Below are 15,858 nucleotides of genomic sequence, written 5' to 3' on the forward strand. Positions count from 1 at the left end.
TGGGTTAGGCAAAGTCTTAGCTATGACGCCAGAAGCACAAGTGACAAAAGAAGAAATAGGTGAGCTGGACTCAAGAAGGTCCTTCGTGACTTCAGTGGACACTGTCAAGAAAGTGAAAACTCTATAACCCACGGAAAAAGAGAAAATCTTTGTAAATCTTATATCTAATAAGGGACTTATGTCTAGAATACATAAAGAGCTCTTACAAGTAGATAAAAGGAAAATGTTCTCATTAAAAATAAGGAAAGGGTCTGAATGGACGTTTCTCCAGAGAAGATAAACAAACGGCCAATAAGCTCATGAAAAGACGCCTCGTATCATTAGTTGTCAGGGAAATGCAAACCAAAACATAATGGACACCACTTCAGACCTGCTAGATAGCTAGAGTCAAAGAGCCTGAGAATAATGGGTACTGGTGGGGATGAGGGGAAACTGAGCCCTCACACACTGCTGTGGGTAATGAGAATGGTGCAGCCCCTGTGGAGGACAGTCTGGCACAGTTACCGTAGGACCCAGTAATTCTGCTTTGAGAGGAATGAAAATACATGTCCACACAAAAACTTGTCCACCAATGTTCACAGCAGCATTATTCATAGGAGCCAAAAAGCAACAACCCACGTGTTCATCAACCAGCAAATGGATAAATAAAATGTGGTATATACCCGTGATGGGGTGTATGTGCTACACCATGGATGAACCTTGAAAACGTACTAAGTGAAGGAAGCCAGTTACAAAAGACCACGTGGCATATGATTCCACGTATACGAAATGTCCAGAATAGGCCGATTCGCAGAGACAGAATGTAGATTAGTGGTTGCCTAGGGCTTGGTGGGAGTCACATGGGGAGTGACTGCCAGTGTGTACGGGGTTTCTTTTTGGGGTGATGAAAATGTTCTAAAATCGATAGTGGTTATGGTTGAATTGTACGCTTTCAGCATACACTTTAGATGCCTGAAATGTATGGTATAGTAATGGCAGCGCCATAAAGATGTTACGTATTAAAAAGCATTGAACCGGCCATGCATCATGCTCATGGCTGTAATCCCAGCACTTTGTGAGGCCGAGTCAGGTGGATCACCTGAGGTCAGGAGTTTGAGACTAGCCTGGCCAACATGATGAAACCTCGTCTCTACTAAAAATACAAAAATTAGCCGGTTGTGGTGGCACACGCCTGTAATCCCAGCTACTTGGGAGGCTGAAGCAAGAGAATCACTTGAACCCAGGAGGCAGAGGTTGTGGTGAGCCAAGATTGTGCCATTGCCCACCAGCCTGGGAAACAAGAACAGAACTCTATCTCAAAAAAAAAAAAAATTGAACCTTATCATGAAAAAAATGATTCTCTTTTCAATTGCATTTTAAACTCTCTGGTTGAGTCGAGGGAAGTTCAGTCTGGTGCTGACAGATCTTTACTACCTCTGTACTACTTACTCATGTCTATACCGAGAGAGAGAATCGAGAGGATAGTGGCACGGGCTTTGAGGTGCAAGGGAAGCCCAGGGAGACAGGGGAAGACACTGGGTTGTGCCCGGGGACAGAGGGCTGCTGGGACCCCATAGAAGGCCTCGTGTGCCGGAAGACGGCCTTGGCCTTTATTTTGTGGGAGTGGGTTTCTGGTTTTTGTTTTGGTTCTTTCTCCTGGCACTCTCCTTGGTCCAGCAGAGTTTTAGAAGGATAAGTAGTACCTGCCAATGTGTGCAGGATTTCTTTTTTGGAGTGATGAATAAACAAGATAAACAGTAATTCATAGGTTACCTGGTCCAGCTCCTCAGTTTGCAGAAGAGGGAACTGGGGGCTGCAAGGGGACAGGACTGGCCATGACCGGATTGGAACCCAGGTCCCCTGGCTCCGCGTCCAGTACTCATCCACCCTGCCTGCCTCGCCCTCCACCCTGCCTGCCTCGCCCTCCACCCTGCCTGCCTCGCCCTCCACCCTGCCCTTCAAAGTACAGTCTAGCTTTCCTTAGAACCTTGCTGGTCACGTGACTGTTGGGGCTCCTTGGTCCTGTCGGAAATTGGCTCTGGTCAGCTTAGGCCAAAAAAGAGGTTTCCGTAGTAAAGGTCTGTAGGGCCTGAAACCGGGTCCAGGGAGGGGTAGAGCAGCCAGGCAAAGTCATCAGGTTCTGGGGAGCTCAGAGGCAACTCTGTTGTGGTCACTGTGCTCAACAGAGCCCTGGAAGGCACAGAGCCCTCCTTGGCCTCCTCCCCAGAAGCCAAGGATGCCAGAGCCCAGAGTGTCCTGTGCTCCTTGCCCTTCTCGTGCCCCTCAGAGAACAGCACCTGCTTTGCCGGCCACCCACCAGGACCCTGAATTAGTTCTGGACAAAGCTCCGAAACAGAGCCCTGGACAAGGGGGTTGCTCTCCAAGAGGAAGGAGGGGAGTGGCTGGCATTTTGCGAGCACCCCATGTGCCCATCCCAAGGGTGAAGAGAGCAGAGGAGGCAGATGCTGTGCCATGAGGATGTCCCATGGACTGACCCCTGCAGAAGCAGATGCTCCAGGAGTTAAGAAGCACAGAGGAGGAGCCAGCGGGGATGCAGCGCAAGGACAGCTGTTTCCTAACCCCACGGACTGCTCCTGCCCGCTGGTGCCCCTTTCAGAAAAGTGGAAGAGTCAGTATGTGAAATCCTCTGGAATGCTGAATGGTAAAGGAGCCCACAGTGGTGAGGACGGAGTGGCTGAAATCCCACTCAATGATGTATCCCACTCCTGGGGGTCCAGCCGCCTTCCAAGAAAGCTCCCGAGGTTGTTAGAGACCTCCCGGGGAGCTGCGAGGGACGAGAGAGAGCCCGGGCAGGCTCAGTGAGGAGACGCCCTGGGAGCTGCAGTCCTATGCAGCTCACCCGTGAGACCATCGTTCCCAGGCAGCTCTCACAGCATGGGAGGCTGCCTGGCCATTGCCCCACCGCCCAGCAGAATCTTCCAAGTTCGTTACCAGAAGGAAGAAGGCTAGAAAGAGTCTTGGAGCTAGAATACTTTCAGGAATGGGAATCTTAGCAGATGCCAGCATTTGGGGCACTCCTTTGGCGAGTGCCCGTGCTGTGTGTGTATTTCAGAGGCAGATGAGTTTGAGGGCAGCGGGTCCCTGCTGCCTCGTCCCTTGGCGAAGTCTGGGTTCCTCTGCACATGGACCTTCGTGCTTTCTACACCTGATTGTCGCCACTGCAATCTTGACACACACCTGACAGTCTGTGCCAGAGGTTGACAAGGTTGAGTGACAGACCAGGTCCCAGTCGTGCACAGGTGGGAGACTGCTGATGCCTGCAGCTGTGGCTTCTATGGGAGGGGCAGTGAGGACCAGCCAGCCTGGGAGCTCTGCAGAGGGAGGAGGATGCATGCTTGTGTTTCCCGTGAACCCCTAACTTTCAGGGTGTCCGTGGTTGCATACTTGAAAATTCAAAGTAACAGAGGAGAGCTGTTAAGCCCTTGGATCTTTATAAATGTTTAATTTCTAGTTGCCATTTGTAGTTACTTTATCATCAATCCAACTGCAAAGGAGCAGGTTCTATAGACAGATGAGGCAGGGCAGGCATTGTGTAACTCACCAGGATCTGAATGCCGACAACTTGATCTGATGACAGGTACTGCCAGGTTCCGAGCCCCTGTGGTGGCACCTGAGGGTCTGGGACAGAGCCCTCCCCATGATCCTCCCTCTGTCCCCCAGGGGAGAACCTGATTGCGTTTGCCAGACATCCACAGACATCAAGAGCAGAGCAGGACTCACACTGAGAGCTGGGTCGGGGGGTCAGGGGTCAGCGTGCCAATCTTTCCGCAAGACCCCAGGCTGGACAGCTGTGGGACACACAGGCCACCAGCAGGCTCCCAGCTGAATGTGCTTCAGCTCAGTGTGCTTCAGGAGTTTTTTTCATATTTATTGAGTGGGGAGAGGAAACTGATTCTAATTAATAAAAATTACATGTAAAAACAGATACACTTGCCACTGGCAGCAAGAAATTCAAAGTCCTGGAAAAAATGCAGCAAAACATGGCTCCCGTCGATTTTCTTCTGTGTTTTAGACAGATCATTCCTGGGATGCGTACTAAAGTGCTGAACATCAGGGGATAAAATGATCTCCGCTTCTTCTGTGAAGTGCCCCTGCCCCAAGCATTATTCTGGCCCGTTGTCTTGGCAGGATGTCAGCCCTTGGTCTCAGGGCAGGTGCCACCATGTTCTCCAGTAGAGCATGTGTGTGTGCCTCGCACAGTGGTCAGCAGAGATGGACAGGGCTGTGGGGAGCATGTCGAGAGTCTCTGTTTGAGAATGCCACAGCTTGGAGGCCTCTGGCTGGGTGAGGAAGTCTGAGCCCAGGCCCTGCTTCAGATGGACCCCGGTGTGCTCCCACATCCTCTGGGGAGTCGCCTGCAACGGTGCCCTGCCAGGAAGCAAGGCCCAGGGCAGTATCAGATGGAGTCAGTGCCATTGAATCAGCCCGGTGATTGTCCTCAGGGAGGCAGCCAGGGAAGGGAGCCTGACCCCCAGTGGGCAGGGGGACCCCAAACTGTCTCCCGGGTTGCTCCAGCCAGAGGTTACTGCCCCTCACCAGGCTGAGCCTGGCCTCAGTGTCACACTAGGTCCCTCCAGAATAACCCCAGGGCCTCAGGCCTTTGGCATCAATGGCTCCCGGCCTGGGCTGCAAGGTCCCCCAGAAGAAGAAGAAGGGGCTGCCCTAAAGGGTCCTCAAGCCCCAGTTTCCTGCCCTAATTGTCTCAGTTGGCCCAGTCTGGCCCAGAGGTCTGTCTGGGACCCCTTTCCACATAGGTGTGGGCTCTGATTCCTAGAAACTGTGTGTCCCCAGCAGGCCGTCTGCCCATCTGGGCCTCAGTTTCCTCACTTGGAAAGCAAGCTGGCTGGATGACGTCACCTGGGTGGAGGCATGGCCTGGTCCTCAGCAGCTCACAGGCTGCATATGCTCCTATGTGATTGTGCACAGGAAGGGACAGCCAGCCTCAAGGACAGGCGAGTCGCTGGACACTAGGGGAGCTTGGCACCTTGCCTGAGGTCACCTGGCCAGATAGAAAGGGTGCCAGGAACTCAGACTTCACACTCCAGGACAGCTTGCCTACTGCCGCCCCAGGGTTAATTCCTGCCCTTCCTCGAATGAGTTTCAGCAATAAGATGGATTTGAGGCACCAGATTCCCCCATACCACACGCCGGGACCATCAGTGCTGGGCCCTCCCACTCCTGCGCTAGTAAACACTGTCCCCCCGTGCCAGCGGACAGGGACGGCTGTGGTCTCCGCGCCAGCCTGCTCAGTGCCTCCCTTAGGGGATGTGGCCTGCAGCTTTGGGGTCATCGGTTCGTTCATCGCACAGGCATCTGCTGAGTCCCCGCCAGGCCTGGTTGGGCCCCGAGACCCAGGATGAGTCAGAAGCGTGGGACCTGCAGGATTCCCACCGCCCTTCCCCTCTCCTCCCACAGCCCTGGTGACCTCCTTCCCCAACCCCTGTCTTGCCCCGGTAACTCTGGTTCCCGCTGCCTCCTCGGCCTCCTCCCCAGAAGCCAAGGATGCCGGAGCCCAGAGTGTCCTGTGCTCCTTGCCCTTCTCGTGCCCCTCAGAGAACGGCGCCTGCTTTGCCGGCCACCCACCAGGACCCTGAATTGGTTTTCTGTGGCTGCTGTAAGGAACTACTTAAAACAGCAGCAATTCATTCTCTCACAGTTCTGAGGCCGGAAGTCCGAAGTCAGTATAACCCGACCCAAATCCGGGCGTCGGCAGGGCCTTGTCCGTCTGCAGGTTCTGGGGGGGATACTTCCTGGCCTCTGGCAGCTCCTGGGGGCTCCCAGCATTCCTTGGCTTGAGGCCGCATCACTCCACTCTCCAAGGCTCGTACGTGGCATCCTCCCTCTCTGCCCATGGCCTTGTCCTCTGTGCATCTGCCTAATCTCCCTCCACTCCCCGAATAAGGAAGTGGGCAAGCTACTACACTCAGGACCCAGCCAGCCCCAGAGCTGACCTAATCACAGCTGCAGAGTCCTTTTCCACCATGTCTGCTACCATCACAGCTGCCAGGGATGGGGGCCTGGGTAACTTTGGGGGCCAGTTTTTTAGCCAGCCACAGACCTGGACACCCACCTGGGTGCTGCCTCCTCCCTCCCATCTGAACTGGATCTACCCCACCACGGCCTGTCCATGCTGTGCCTCAGCTCCCTCAGACCTGCCACTTGTCCCATGCTCTGGTCTGGACCACTACCCCTCTCCCGGGTGCCTGCAACTTCTTCCCCTCAGGAACCCAGAGCCATTTTTGTTCCGCAGCCCATTTCCCCGAGAAGCCCCGGGCTGCCTGCAACACTCTCTCACTGGGCCCCTGAGTGGCAGGACACCCGGCACTGTGCCCTTGATGCTCCTGTCCACCCACCTGGTCAGCTCTTCCCACCAGCTGTGCTCCGTCCGCCTCCCCGGCCCTGGCATGTGCCCTTTCCCCTGTCTGGAGCACTGATCCTCTCCCTGATTCTGCCTGGCCAGCACAAAGGGTTTGGGTGGGTTTGGGTAGATGTCACCTCCTGCGGGAGGCCTCCTTCATTCCTGAGCCAGGCCTGATGCTGGGCTTGTGTTCCTCCCACCAGCCCCTGCCCGTTAGCAGCACCGATGCTTCCTGGTGGAGGGTCTGTGTCATCCACTGGCTTCCGAGGGCCCTGGCTGAGTGTGCTGGGGCGCATCTCCATCCTCCCTCAATATACTTGACGCTAGGGGTAGCCGTCAGCAGGCCCTAGGGGGCACTGAGTGCACCTTGGTCACAGAGGCTCCCAGCCAGTGACAATGCTCACCAAGCACCTCAGGGGCCAGGGAGAAGGAGGGCAGCTCCTTTGCCACTCTGATCCCCGCCCCAGCCAGGATGATGATATGGCAGAGGCCATTCAAGTTACTTTTCTGCACTTCCAGATGACAGATGCCAGGGGCTGCCCACTGGAGGGCACGCTCCTGACTGGACTGAGGACCCCAGCCAGTGCCAGCTAAGCTGGAGTGTGGGTGGGCGCTGGAAATGCCAGCTTTTTTGATTTTCAAGAGAGTATGGAAATCTGATGGTTTATGTGGACTCTCCTGTTTCTTAAGTTTGAGCAACTAATTCAAGCTTTTAAAATCCCCTGCACGGGTCATAAGCGTGTACGCTAACGGAAGCCCTGAAGGCCGGACACAGTGTGAGCTTCCAGCGTGAGACCTTGGTTTATGGATAATGGACCAAAAGATAAAAGCGTGGGAGCTGGAGTGACCGTGGGGCAGGCGGACCTGACAGTGCCAGCAGGCTGGATGGCAGGGGAGGGCAGGGGAGGTGAGGGGGGCTGCGTCAGGCCTTGAAGAGAGAACACAGGTTTACCAGCTGGCCGAGTGTGGGGTGGGGTGGTGGGGGAGGGAGTGGGGATTCCTAAGTTGATGGCATGGTGGGTTCAGGGGCTGGGGGGCTTGGCAGGGTGCACACAGCCCAGTGAGGAGTGTGGGGTGTGCGAGCCACCGGGGGCCAGGAGGGCAGGGCAGGCCAACAGCCTGAATGCCAGCCTACATACAGTCTGAGTCCCAGCAGAAATGGGAACCCAGCGAGGAGTTTGCAGCAAGGGAGGGTGCTGGCTGCCTTGGGGGTGGCAGGGGTACCTACAGTTCAGCTGCCTGTAGAGTCTGGGCTGGTGGCTGACACAGATGGGGGAGACATGGAGGTGCAGTGGGGACTGACTGGAGCCAGCTGCAGGGGCGTGTGTTCCATCCAAGACCTGCTGTGGTCAGAGCCTGCGCCTTCTGAGGAAAGCTGGAATTCCATGTTCAAGACATGGAATCCATCATTCTGTGTGTTAGCTTCAGAGCTTGAAAAATATTGTTCGGGCCAAATGGAACATATCTGTGGGCAGATCAGTCACTGGCTGATCGTTTTCGCCTTTGTCGTGGACTCTGGGCTCCTGGGAGCGGGGGTAGTCCAAGGGTCCATCTTCTAAGGGTGAGCGGGGGTAGCACCTGCCACTTTGGCGGGTGCCCTCCTGGGGACACGCACAGGCCCACAGCCACGCTTGAATGTCTCCAGGCTTCTCTGGAAGGTTATGACTTTATAAACACAGTAACGTTTCTGAAAGCAGAGAGGGTTGGCATACAGGGGTGGGGACGACCCAGGCAGAGGCCCTTTCCTAGACAGGGTCGGGGAGGATGGGGGCCCTCTGGGGCCGCACATTCATTCCCTTCCGCCAGCCCAGGGTTCAAGCTGAGCACTAGCTGGGGTGCAGGGCAGGGTCCTCGGGTGGGAGGTACTGCCCAATGGGGTCTCCTCACTGCTCCCCTTCCTAGGTCTGGAAATCTGATTGTCTTGTCTGCCCCGCAGGCTGGTCTGATCCGGATGGAGGAGGAGGAGTTCTTCATCGAGCCCTTGGAGAAGGGGCTGGCGGCACGGGAGGCTGAGCAAGGCCGCGTGCACATGGTGTATCGCCGGCCACCCACGTCCCCTCCTCTAGGGGAGCCACAGGCCCTGGACACAGGTGAGGCTACAGGTGGGCGGACTGTGTAGAGAGAGCCCTGGCTGAGGTCCTGGTCCCCAGGGGAGCATCCCGGAGACCCAGGCACCTCTCTGCTCGGCCTGCTGAGGCTGAGCCCTGGTCTCGGTGGCTCAGGAATGGGCCAGCTGCCTGGCTGACTTTAGGGCATAGCAGAGCTGCTGGGGCTGGGGCCTCTGCTCTGGGTGTATGTGGGTGACAAGCAGCCCAGGCACCTCTGCCTTCGGGTCTGGGGCCTCCATGGTGAGCTATGAAGGCTGCCCAAGGGTCCATCTTCTAAGGGTGAGCAAGTGCCATGGAGCAGGGGAGGCCCAGACCAGGTCTCAGTCCAGTGCCTGCGTCTCTGAGTCTGTGCCCATGAAGAGGCCTCCGGCGCCCCAGGCAGTGCCTCTCCTGCCTCTGTGTGGCCGTGGTCCCTGGGATGGTGCCTGTGGTAGGTCCCAATCTTCACCTGGCTGCTCAGGGAGAAAGGCCCTTTCTGTGTGCTCTTTCTGGATCCTGGAGGCATGTGCCCCACAAAGACTCTGGAGGTCCTCCCAGCAGCCTCAGCAGTCTCTGCACAGACTCACGGGCTTCTGTCTTTTTCAGCTCAGAACCCATGTGTGCTCCGGGCCCAGAAACGTGAAAGGAGCTGACGGGTGGCCATGGTGACAGTTCCTTGCTGTCGCCTCGGATCTGGCCTCACTGTGCCAGCCCACGCCTCCCTGCATCCCCCAATCTCTGGTCCTGGATTAAGGTGAAGCCAGGGTCGGGTCTGATGTGGTTCTGCAGGCTCATAATTCTCAGGGTCCCCCGTGTGGTCAGGGCCGCCTGGCCTCGGGGACTGGGAAGCTGTGAGCTCAGCCCTCGGCTTCCAGTCGCCCCGGGTCAGGCACACCTGCATGTTCGCAGAGAGTGCTGCAGGGGCCTGAGCTGGGCCAGCCCCCGGGCTGTGATTGACTGAGCTACTCCTGTCACTCCACAGCAGCCCCGCCTCAGTTACTGTGGGTCTCTCTCACTTCCTAGCTTGACAGATAAACTGGGTACAGCCTGGCAGGGCACGATTCTCATTTCATGAAATGGCATCAGATACCTTTGCAAAGAAATTGGCCCATCAGGAAGCACAATGTGTGCTGGAGCCGATCAGTGCAACCAGTGGCCCTTACTCCCTGGTGATAAATTGGCGCCTGCTATGGTGCAGGCAGCTGGGCCGCTGGCCACTGCCTGCCCAGCCTTTTCCGTCCGTAGTCTCAGTCTCGACCACCCATTCCCACCATTGGGCTATTCTGCAGGGAAAAAGGGGGAGTCGTCAAGGAGGACAAACATGAAATGAGGCTGAGCAAGTGCCCCAGACCTGGAGTCAGGGCCCCAGTTTTGCTCCTTGCGAGCCTGCCGCCTTTGGGCGAGCCCAGTGGGGTCAGCAACCCCTGTGTCCCCGAGAGCTCAGGGGCTGGCACTTGGTGCTGTGGGCTTGGTGCTACTGAGCTGGCCTCTCCTGGAAGATTCACGGTGGTTCTGGGGGCCTCTGCTCAGGCAGGGTGAGCTGGCCGGATGCCCTTGGCCGCGTCTCTGATCCCAAATTCCATACGGTGCTTGTCTTCCTGAACATGGCAGCCCTTCCCCCACAGCCTGGCTGGCCTGGCCTTATTTTCTGGGCTTCTGCTGGTGCTTGGCATCTTCTGAATCCTCCCTCCACCCCCACCCCCAATCCACATATCTTTAATGAGAACTTGAAATTCAGAACACAGGAAAGGAATTTCAAACTGAGAATAAGCCCAGAAACCATTGGTCTTAGAAGATGCTGGGTGAGGCCAGCTGCCAGGTCAGGGGTGAGGCTGGGCTAGAAGGTATGGCTTTGGTAATGGGCTGTGGGGGAGGAGCTGAGCCTGTCCAGCCTGAGCTCTAGGCCTCTGGCCCAGGCTGCAAGCCCAGCGTCTCCAGCTGAGAGCCCAAGCTGTGGGTGTGGGCGTGGGCCTGGGGCTGTAGATCCAGATCCCAGGCCTTGGGGCTGGGGCCAAGTCCCCTATGCCAGATGTTCCTGTCTGGTGTCGGCATGACCCTGCGTGAGGGGCTCGGGCCTTCAGCGAGCTAGTCCCTGCTCCATGCACCTAATCGTTCCCTTGCGGTCCTGGGCTGAGGTGGACACGCTGGCTGGAAGGGCACCAGATACTGTGAGTGCTGGAGCTGGGTGGAGGGCCCACGGTGACCTCAGGTGTCCAGCTTTCTATCCGCCTGGGCCTTTTCTGGGCCCAGAGTGGCAGCTGGGAGATACATATAAGCTGTGTCCTGTGGCCAGGCATAGTGATGGGCACAGCCTGCCTGGCACAGAACTCCAGGACCTGGGTACAAGGCTGTGTGTGTGTGTGTGTGTGTGTGTGTGTGTGTGTGTAGGATACCCTTTCTTCTTGTGAATTCTGAGGGAACCCTGATATATCAGTGAGGCCCTGGCAGGAGATGCTGGCTGGCAGTTTCTTCCTGCCTCCCCAAAAGCAACTTCTGGAAGTGACTGTGAAGCACCCTACTATTTATCAGTGGGATGTTCTGCAGGGAAGGTGACACACTTACCCTGGGCATCCCAGTGTGGGGCGGGCACCTGTCTGGGTGGCAGGATCTCCCTACAGGGCCGGGGGTGCCTCTTCCTCAGGGTTGCTGAGACCGATGTCCTGTTTTCTGAGAAGTCCACGGGCTGCCCAGAGTGGTCTTAGGGGCTCGTGGAGCCTAAAGGAGTCATTTTCACTAATAGTCCCTGTCATCTAAGATCAATTGCTGGGTTTCAGATTGCCTGGGGAAACGGATGAAAAATGACAGTTTTTACACATTTCACAGACTCAGGCCGGAGGTGAGTGTGTGCGTTGGGCAGCTTAGGCATAGCAGTGTCACCCTCTGCCCAGGAGAGGGTGTTAGGAGGGGCAAGGGGGCGAGGGAGCGGGGAGGGTCCTTTTCTCTCTTCTCTGGCCATACCTGCCTCGGCAGAAGAGTCCTGCTCAGTGCTGCTGGCCTGGGAGCCTGGCCGGGACCAGAGGCAGAGCTCTGAGGCTGGGTGGCCTTTTGGCAAGAGGTGGCTGAGGTGCTCCCCAGGCATTCTGACAGGTGTCTGGAATCCCTGTTCTCTGCCCTTCCCAAGACCAGCTCTGTGCCCAGGGACCCTGTGCTGGGGCGCAGAGGCGGGTGCCCTGGGGCATCGTCCTCTCTTGTGTGCGTGCATCTCACTCCGTGTGGGGCTGTTGAGGAGGGAGCACCAGGGAGATTGAAAAAATAGAAATGTTCATATGGTTTTTCTCTGTGTCTCCACCCGAATCTCGTCTTGTAACTCCCATAATTCCCACGTGCTGTGAAAGGGACCCAGTGAGAGATGAATGGATTATGGGGGTGGGTCTTTCCCGTGCTGTTCCTGTGATAGTGAATGAGTCTTATGAGATCTGATGGTTTTAAAAACGGAAGTTGCCCTGCACAAGCTCTCTCTCTCTCTTGGCTGCTGCCATGTGAGACGTGCCTTCCACCTTCTGCCGTGATTGTGAGGCCTCCCTGGCCACGTGGGACTGTAAGTCCAATAAATCTCTTTCTTTGGTAAGTTGCCCAGTCTCGGGTATGTCTTTATCAGCGTTGTGAAAACAGACTAACACAAACGTATTCTCTCCCAGCTCTGGGGCCAGAAGTCTGAAATGAGTCTCACTGAGCCAAGACGAGCAGGGCTGTGCTCCCCCCAGAGGCTCCAGGGGGGAATCTGTTTCTAGCCCGTCCCAGCTCCTGGGGCCGCCAGCCTCCCTTGGCTTGTGACCACACCATGCCAATCTCTGCCCCTGGGTCATATTGCCCCCTCCTCTTCTTCAGTATCACTGTGCCTCCCTCTTGCAAGGATGTTTTGATTGCATTTAGGACTCACTCCAATAATCCAGGACAGCTTTCCCATCTCAAGAGCCTTACTCTAACCACATCTGCAAAGCCCTTTCTTCCCACAGAAGGTACTCATCCCAGGTTGCGGGGATCAGGACCCAGCATCTTTAGAGGCATCATGCAGACAGCTACAGGAGGCGAATGGGTCTCATATACAAGGCTGGCCATGCAATGCACAGTACACCTGGGAGGTGCCTATCTGGGTCACGTGGAGGAACAGCCCTGCAGGCTTGGCTTACTTCTTCCCACAGGCACAGCCCGGCAGGCCCCGGTCCTGCTGCCTCTCTCATTGGACCCTCCAGCTGGTGGTATGAGGGCTCTTCCCTACATGCCTGAGTGCCAGTCTCAGCCTGGCAGCCCTCCCCCACCCCCGCATTAAGGGACCTGGCAATGCTGACTCCAAGACGTGCATAGAGAAGCCAACCCTGGTGCTGACACTGGAGGCCTGTCTTAGCCTTCCAGAGACTGAGCTTGAGATTCTACGCAGGTTGCCACACAGTGAGAAAGATCCTGAGTCATGCGTTAGGCATGTGGTCTCTGTTTCAGACACATAGTGCCATCTGCAGAAAGTCAAGACAAGAGCTGCAAACTCAGAGGCTTGCAGGGCCTGGCAGGCAATGCCAGCAAGGACGGTGGTGGAGGAAAAAAAGATAATTGCACCCACCCTCGGCCTGGCTTTCACTTCCTTCCTTTTGATAGAAACGTGGACAACCAAGAATACATCTCCACTAAAAACAAACAGCAGCAGGAATGCAGCCACACGTGGTGTCCAGCCCTGGCCTTGCCATGGGCACAGGGCATCTGGGGGACCCTGCACAGAGGGACAGCCCCTCCTCAGCTCCTGTGACTTCAATCTGGTAGAAATGTGGGTCTGGTGCAGCTGAACATCCTATCAAGAGAATCTAGATATCAGAATTCTTATGTGAACTTTCCTGATGTTAAAATGTGGCTTCAAATTTCTGGAAAGAGAGGATGAATGGAGAGGGCTCCAGGAATCCCGCGCTGAGGTGCTGAACTCAGTGAGTCGGCAACAGCTGATTGGCAGGGCCCAGGTCAACCCAGGAACAAGAGAGCCCCTATCGCCCATGAGAGGCCCAGGCCTCGGGGGTCTGGGAAGTCACTCAGGAAGTGCCTGGCTGGAGACAGAGGCCCAGGCACAAGGACGCTGGTCAGTCCAGGGCTCAGGCTGTAAATCCAGCCAAAGGCCTCTTTCCACAGAGGCCACCACATCAGCTCTCTGCCTCCAGCCCTGCACACCCAGTGGGAGCTCTGGTGCCTGGAGCCCCCTCCCATGCCCACTATATGGACCAATCACCACACAGCCCCCCATCGGCCGCCTGTGCTCTCTGTGATGCAGAGGCGGAAGCATCCTCTGCCCTACTGTGTGGGCTGCTTTCCCAGGGCTCCCCCCAGCCTGGCCTGGGGACAGAGGAGGGGCAAGTGCTTCCCATCGTGGGGAACTGCTACCAGGCTGCTGTGCCGCACGCCCTGCTGGGCTGAAAGAAGAGAAGTCAGACAGCTCTGTGCCAGTGACCTTGGCTGCCTCCACCCCAGAGGTGGCCAGTGCCAAGCTTCTGCCCGCTGATGTCAGGCTGCAGTGTCCTCCCTGACGGGCAGAGGAAGCACGACACCGAGGGAGCCTCTTGGCCTTGCTGCGCGGAGGAAAGCCCACCAGGGGAGAGAGGACAGGCGCCGGCACTGGGCAGCTCTTCCACGTGGCTGAGCGTGGCTGCCCTTCCCCACCAGGCCAGGAAGAGCCCCTCCTGACCCACAGTCTCCACCCTGTTACTTTGCCTTGAGTTGGGTAGTTTTCCAGGCTGCAAGGGATCCTGGGGGGAGAGTGGGCACAGGAGGGGACCTCAGGCCTGAGAGCCTCCCCTGGGTGTGTAGGGCCCAGGGCTGGAGGCAGAGAGTTGATGTGGTGGCCTCAGCCCTGGGTCCTGCACGCCCAGGGGACACTGCAGCCTTGAATGACCCAAGGTGCGGATGGCGCCCTCTAGGCAGCAGGCAGCTGCCACAGAGTCTGACCAAGAGTTGTGTGTTTCAGCAAGCTCATGCTGGTTGCAATGTGAGGGAGGCAGGAGGCAGGGAGGCAGTGTGGGGGGCTGGAGCAATGTCGTAGGGGAGAGAGGAGCTCTGTCCCGGCAGGCCACAGGACCAGGGAGCAGGCGAGACTCATTCACTCAGGGGCAAGCAGGTAGCCAGTCCCACGGAGGCAGGAGATGTGAGGCTAGGCCTGGTGAGGGCGGGGGGGCCCAGGATGGGGCAGGAGGGCTGTGTGCTTTGTTGCGGGGGTCGCAGATTTGCTGAATGCCAGGTCAGGGAGCCTTTCTGCCCTGTAGCCGTTGATATCCATCTCAGCTTCCTGTGGCTGCTGTAACAAGTTACCCGTACCTTAGTGGCTTAAAACAGCACACATGTGTTCTCTCACAGCTCTGGAGCGCAGAAATCCGAAATAGGCTTTTAGGGGCTAAAATCCAGCTGTTGGCAGGGCTGCTTCCTTCCGGAGGCTCCAGGGCAGAATTCCTGGCCTCTCCCAGCTCCTGGGGGCTGCTGGCCTTCCTTGGCTTGTGGCCACATTGCTGCAGTCACTGCATCCCTGGTCACTGGCTTCCCCTCTTCTATATCCAGCTCTCCTTCTTAGAAGGACACTTGTGATTACATTTAGGGCCCGCTGGGACCATCCAGGTTACTTTCCGCATCTCCAGATCCCTAATTTAAATCCCTAATTTATATGCAGAGTCTTTTCTGCCATATAAGGTAATGGTCACAGGTTCTGGGGATTAGGAGGTGGACATAGCGGGTCATGATTCAGCTGATGTGTCTAAGTGTTGAACCTTGGGTCCTAAGGGAGAATGGAGAGAGGCTTTTGGCTGGATTTGCAGGCTGAGCCCTAGACCTGGCCAGCGTCCTTGTGTCCGGACCTGTCTCTGTGTCTCCAGCCAGGCCCTTCCTGAGCAACTCGCCAGACCCCGGAGGCCTGGGCCTGTCACGTGGTGATAGGGGCTCTCTCATCCCCAGGTTGGCCTGGGCCCTGCCAAGCCACTGTTGCCGACTCACTGAGTTCAGCGCCTCGGCGCCGCCGGGTTCCTGGAGCCCTCTCCCTTCATCCTCTTTTTCCACCCCGGGCTGTGCCTGCAGCCCAGGCCCCGGGAAACCCCGGGAGAAACAGTGATTGTGAAACCCGAGGCGGCTCTGGGAGGCGTGCTTCAGGGCTGAGCGCACCCTTGCAGACGCCGCGGCGCTCCTGTCCTCGTGCGGACTGGGCCCTCGGGACGCTGTTGGAGATGCCAGTGCGGTGATGTGGCCCACGCGGAAGGGGTGGGCGGGGGCAGGCGCTGGGAAAGCCGAGGAGGCTGCACATTCTCCAGGCTGGAGTTGCCTGGGGTCAGGCGAGGAGAGCAGGAGGAGCCAGCTCCCAGGCCCGGCCTGCTTTCTGACTGGGGTCTGCTGCTCTGGAGCCCCGCCCTGTGGGTGCTTCCCACCCCTGGGCTGCAAAGGCAGAAGGGAAGCTTGCAGCCC

The 15,858-nt window shown here is 57.1% G+C and overlaps 1 protein-coding gene across 1 annotated transcript in view; it reads left to right on the plus strand.

The window, feature by feature from the left end:
• The window catches only part of LOC105716766 (A disintegrin and metalloproteinase with thrombospondin motifs 2), a 184,108-nt gene that overhangs the window by 58,019 nt on the left and 110,231 nt on the right, over positions 1 to 15,858 (plus strand). Inside the window, exon 3 of the mRNA XM_064376636.1 lies at positions 8,295 to 8,460. Within this exon, the coding sequence (XP_064232706.1) occupies positions 8,295 to 8,460 (166 nt within the window). The remainder of the gene's footprint in view (positions 1 to 8,294; positions 8,461 to 15,858) is intronic.

The sequence above is a fragment of the Aotus nancymaae genome, unplaced genomic scaffold, assembly GCF_030222135.1.
Source record: "Aotus nancymaae isolate 86718 unplaced genomic scaffold, 86718_ANA_hifiasm-v0.15.2.pri h1tg000015l_1, whole genome shotgun sequence".
NCBI lineage: Eukaryota > Metazoa > Chordata > Mammalia > Primates > Aotidae > Aotus > Aotus nancymaae.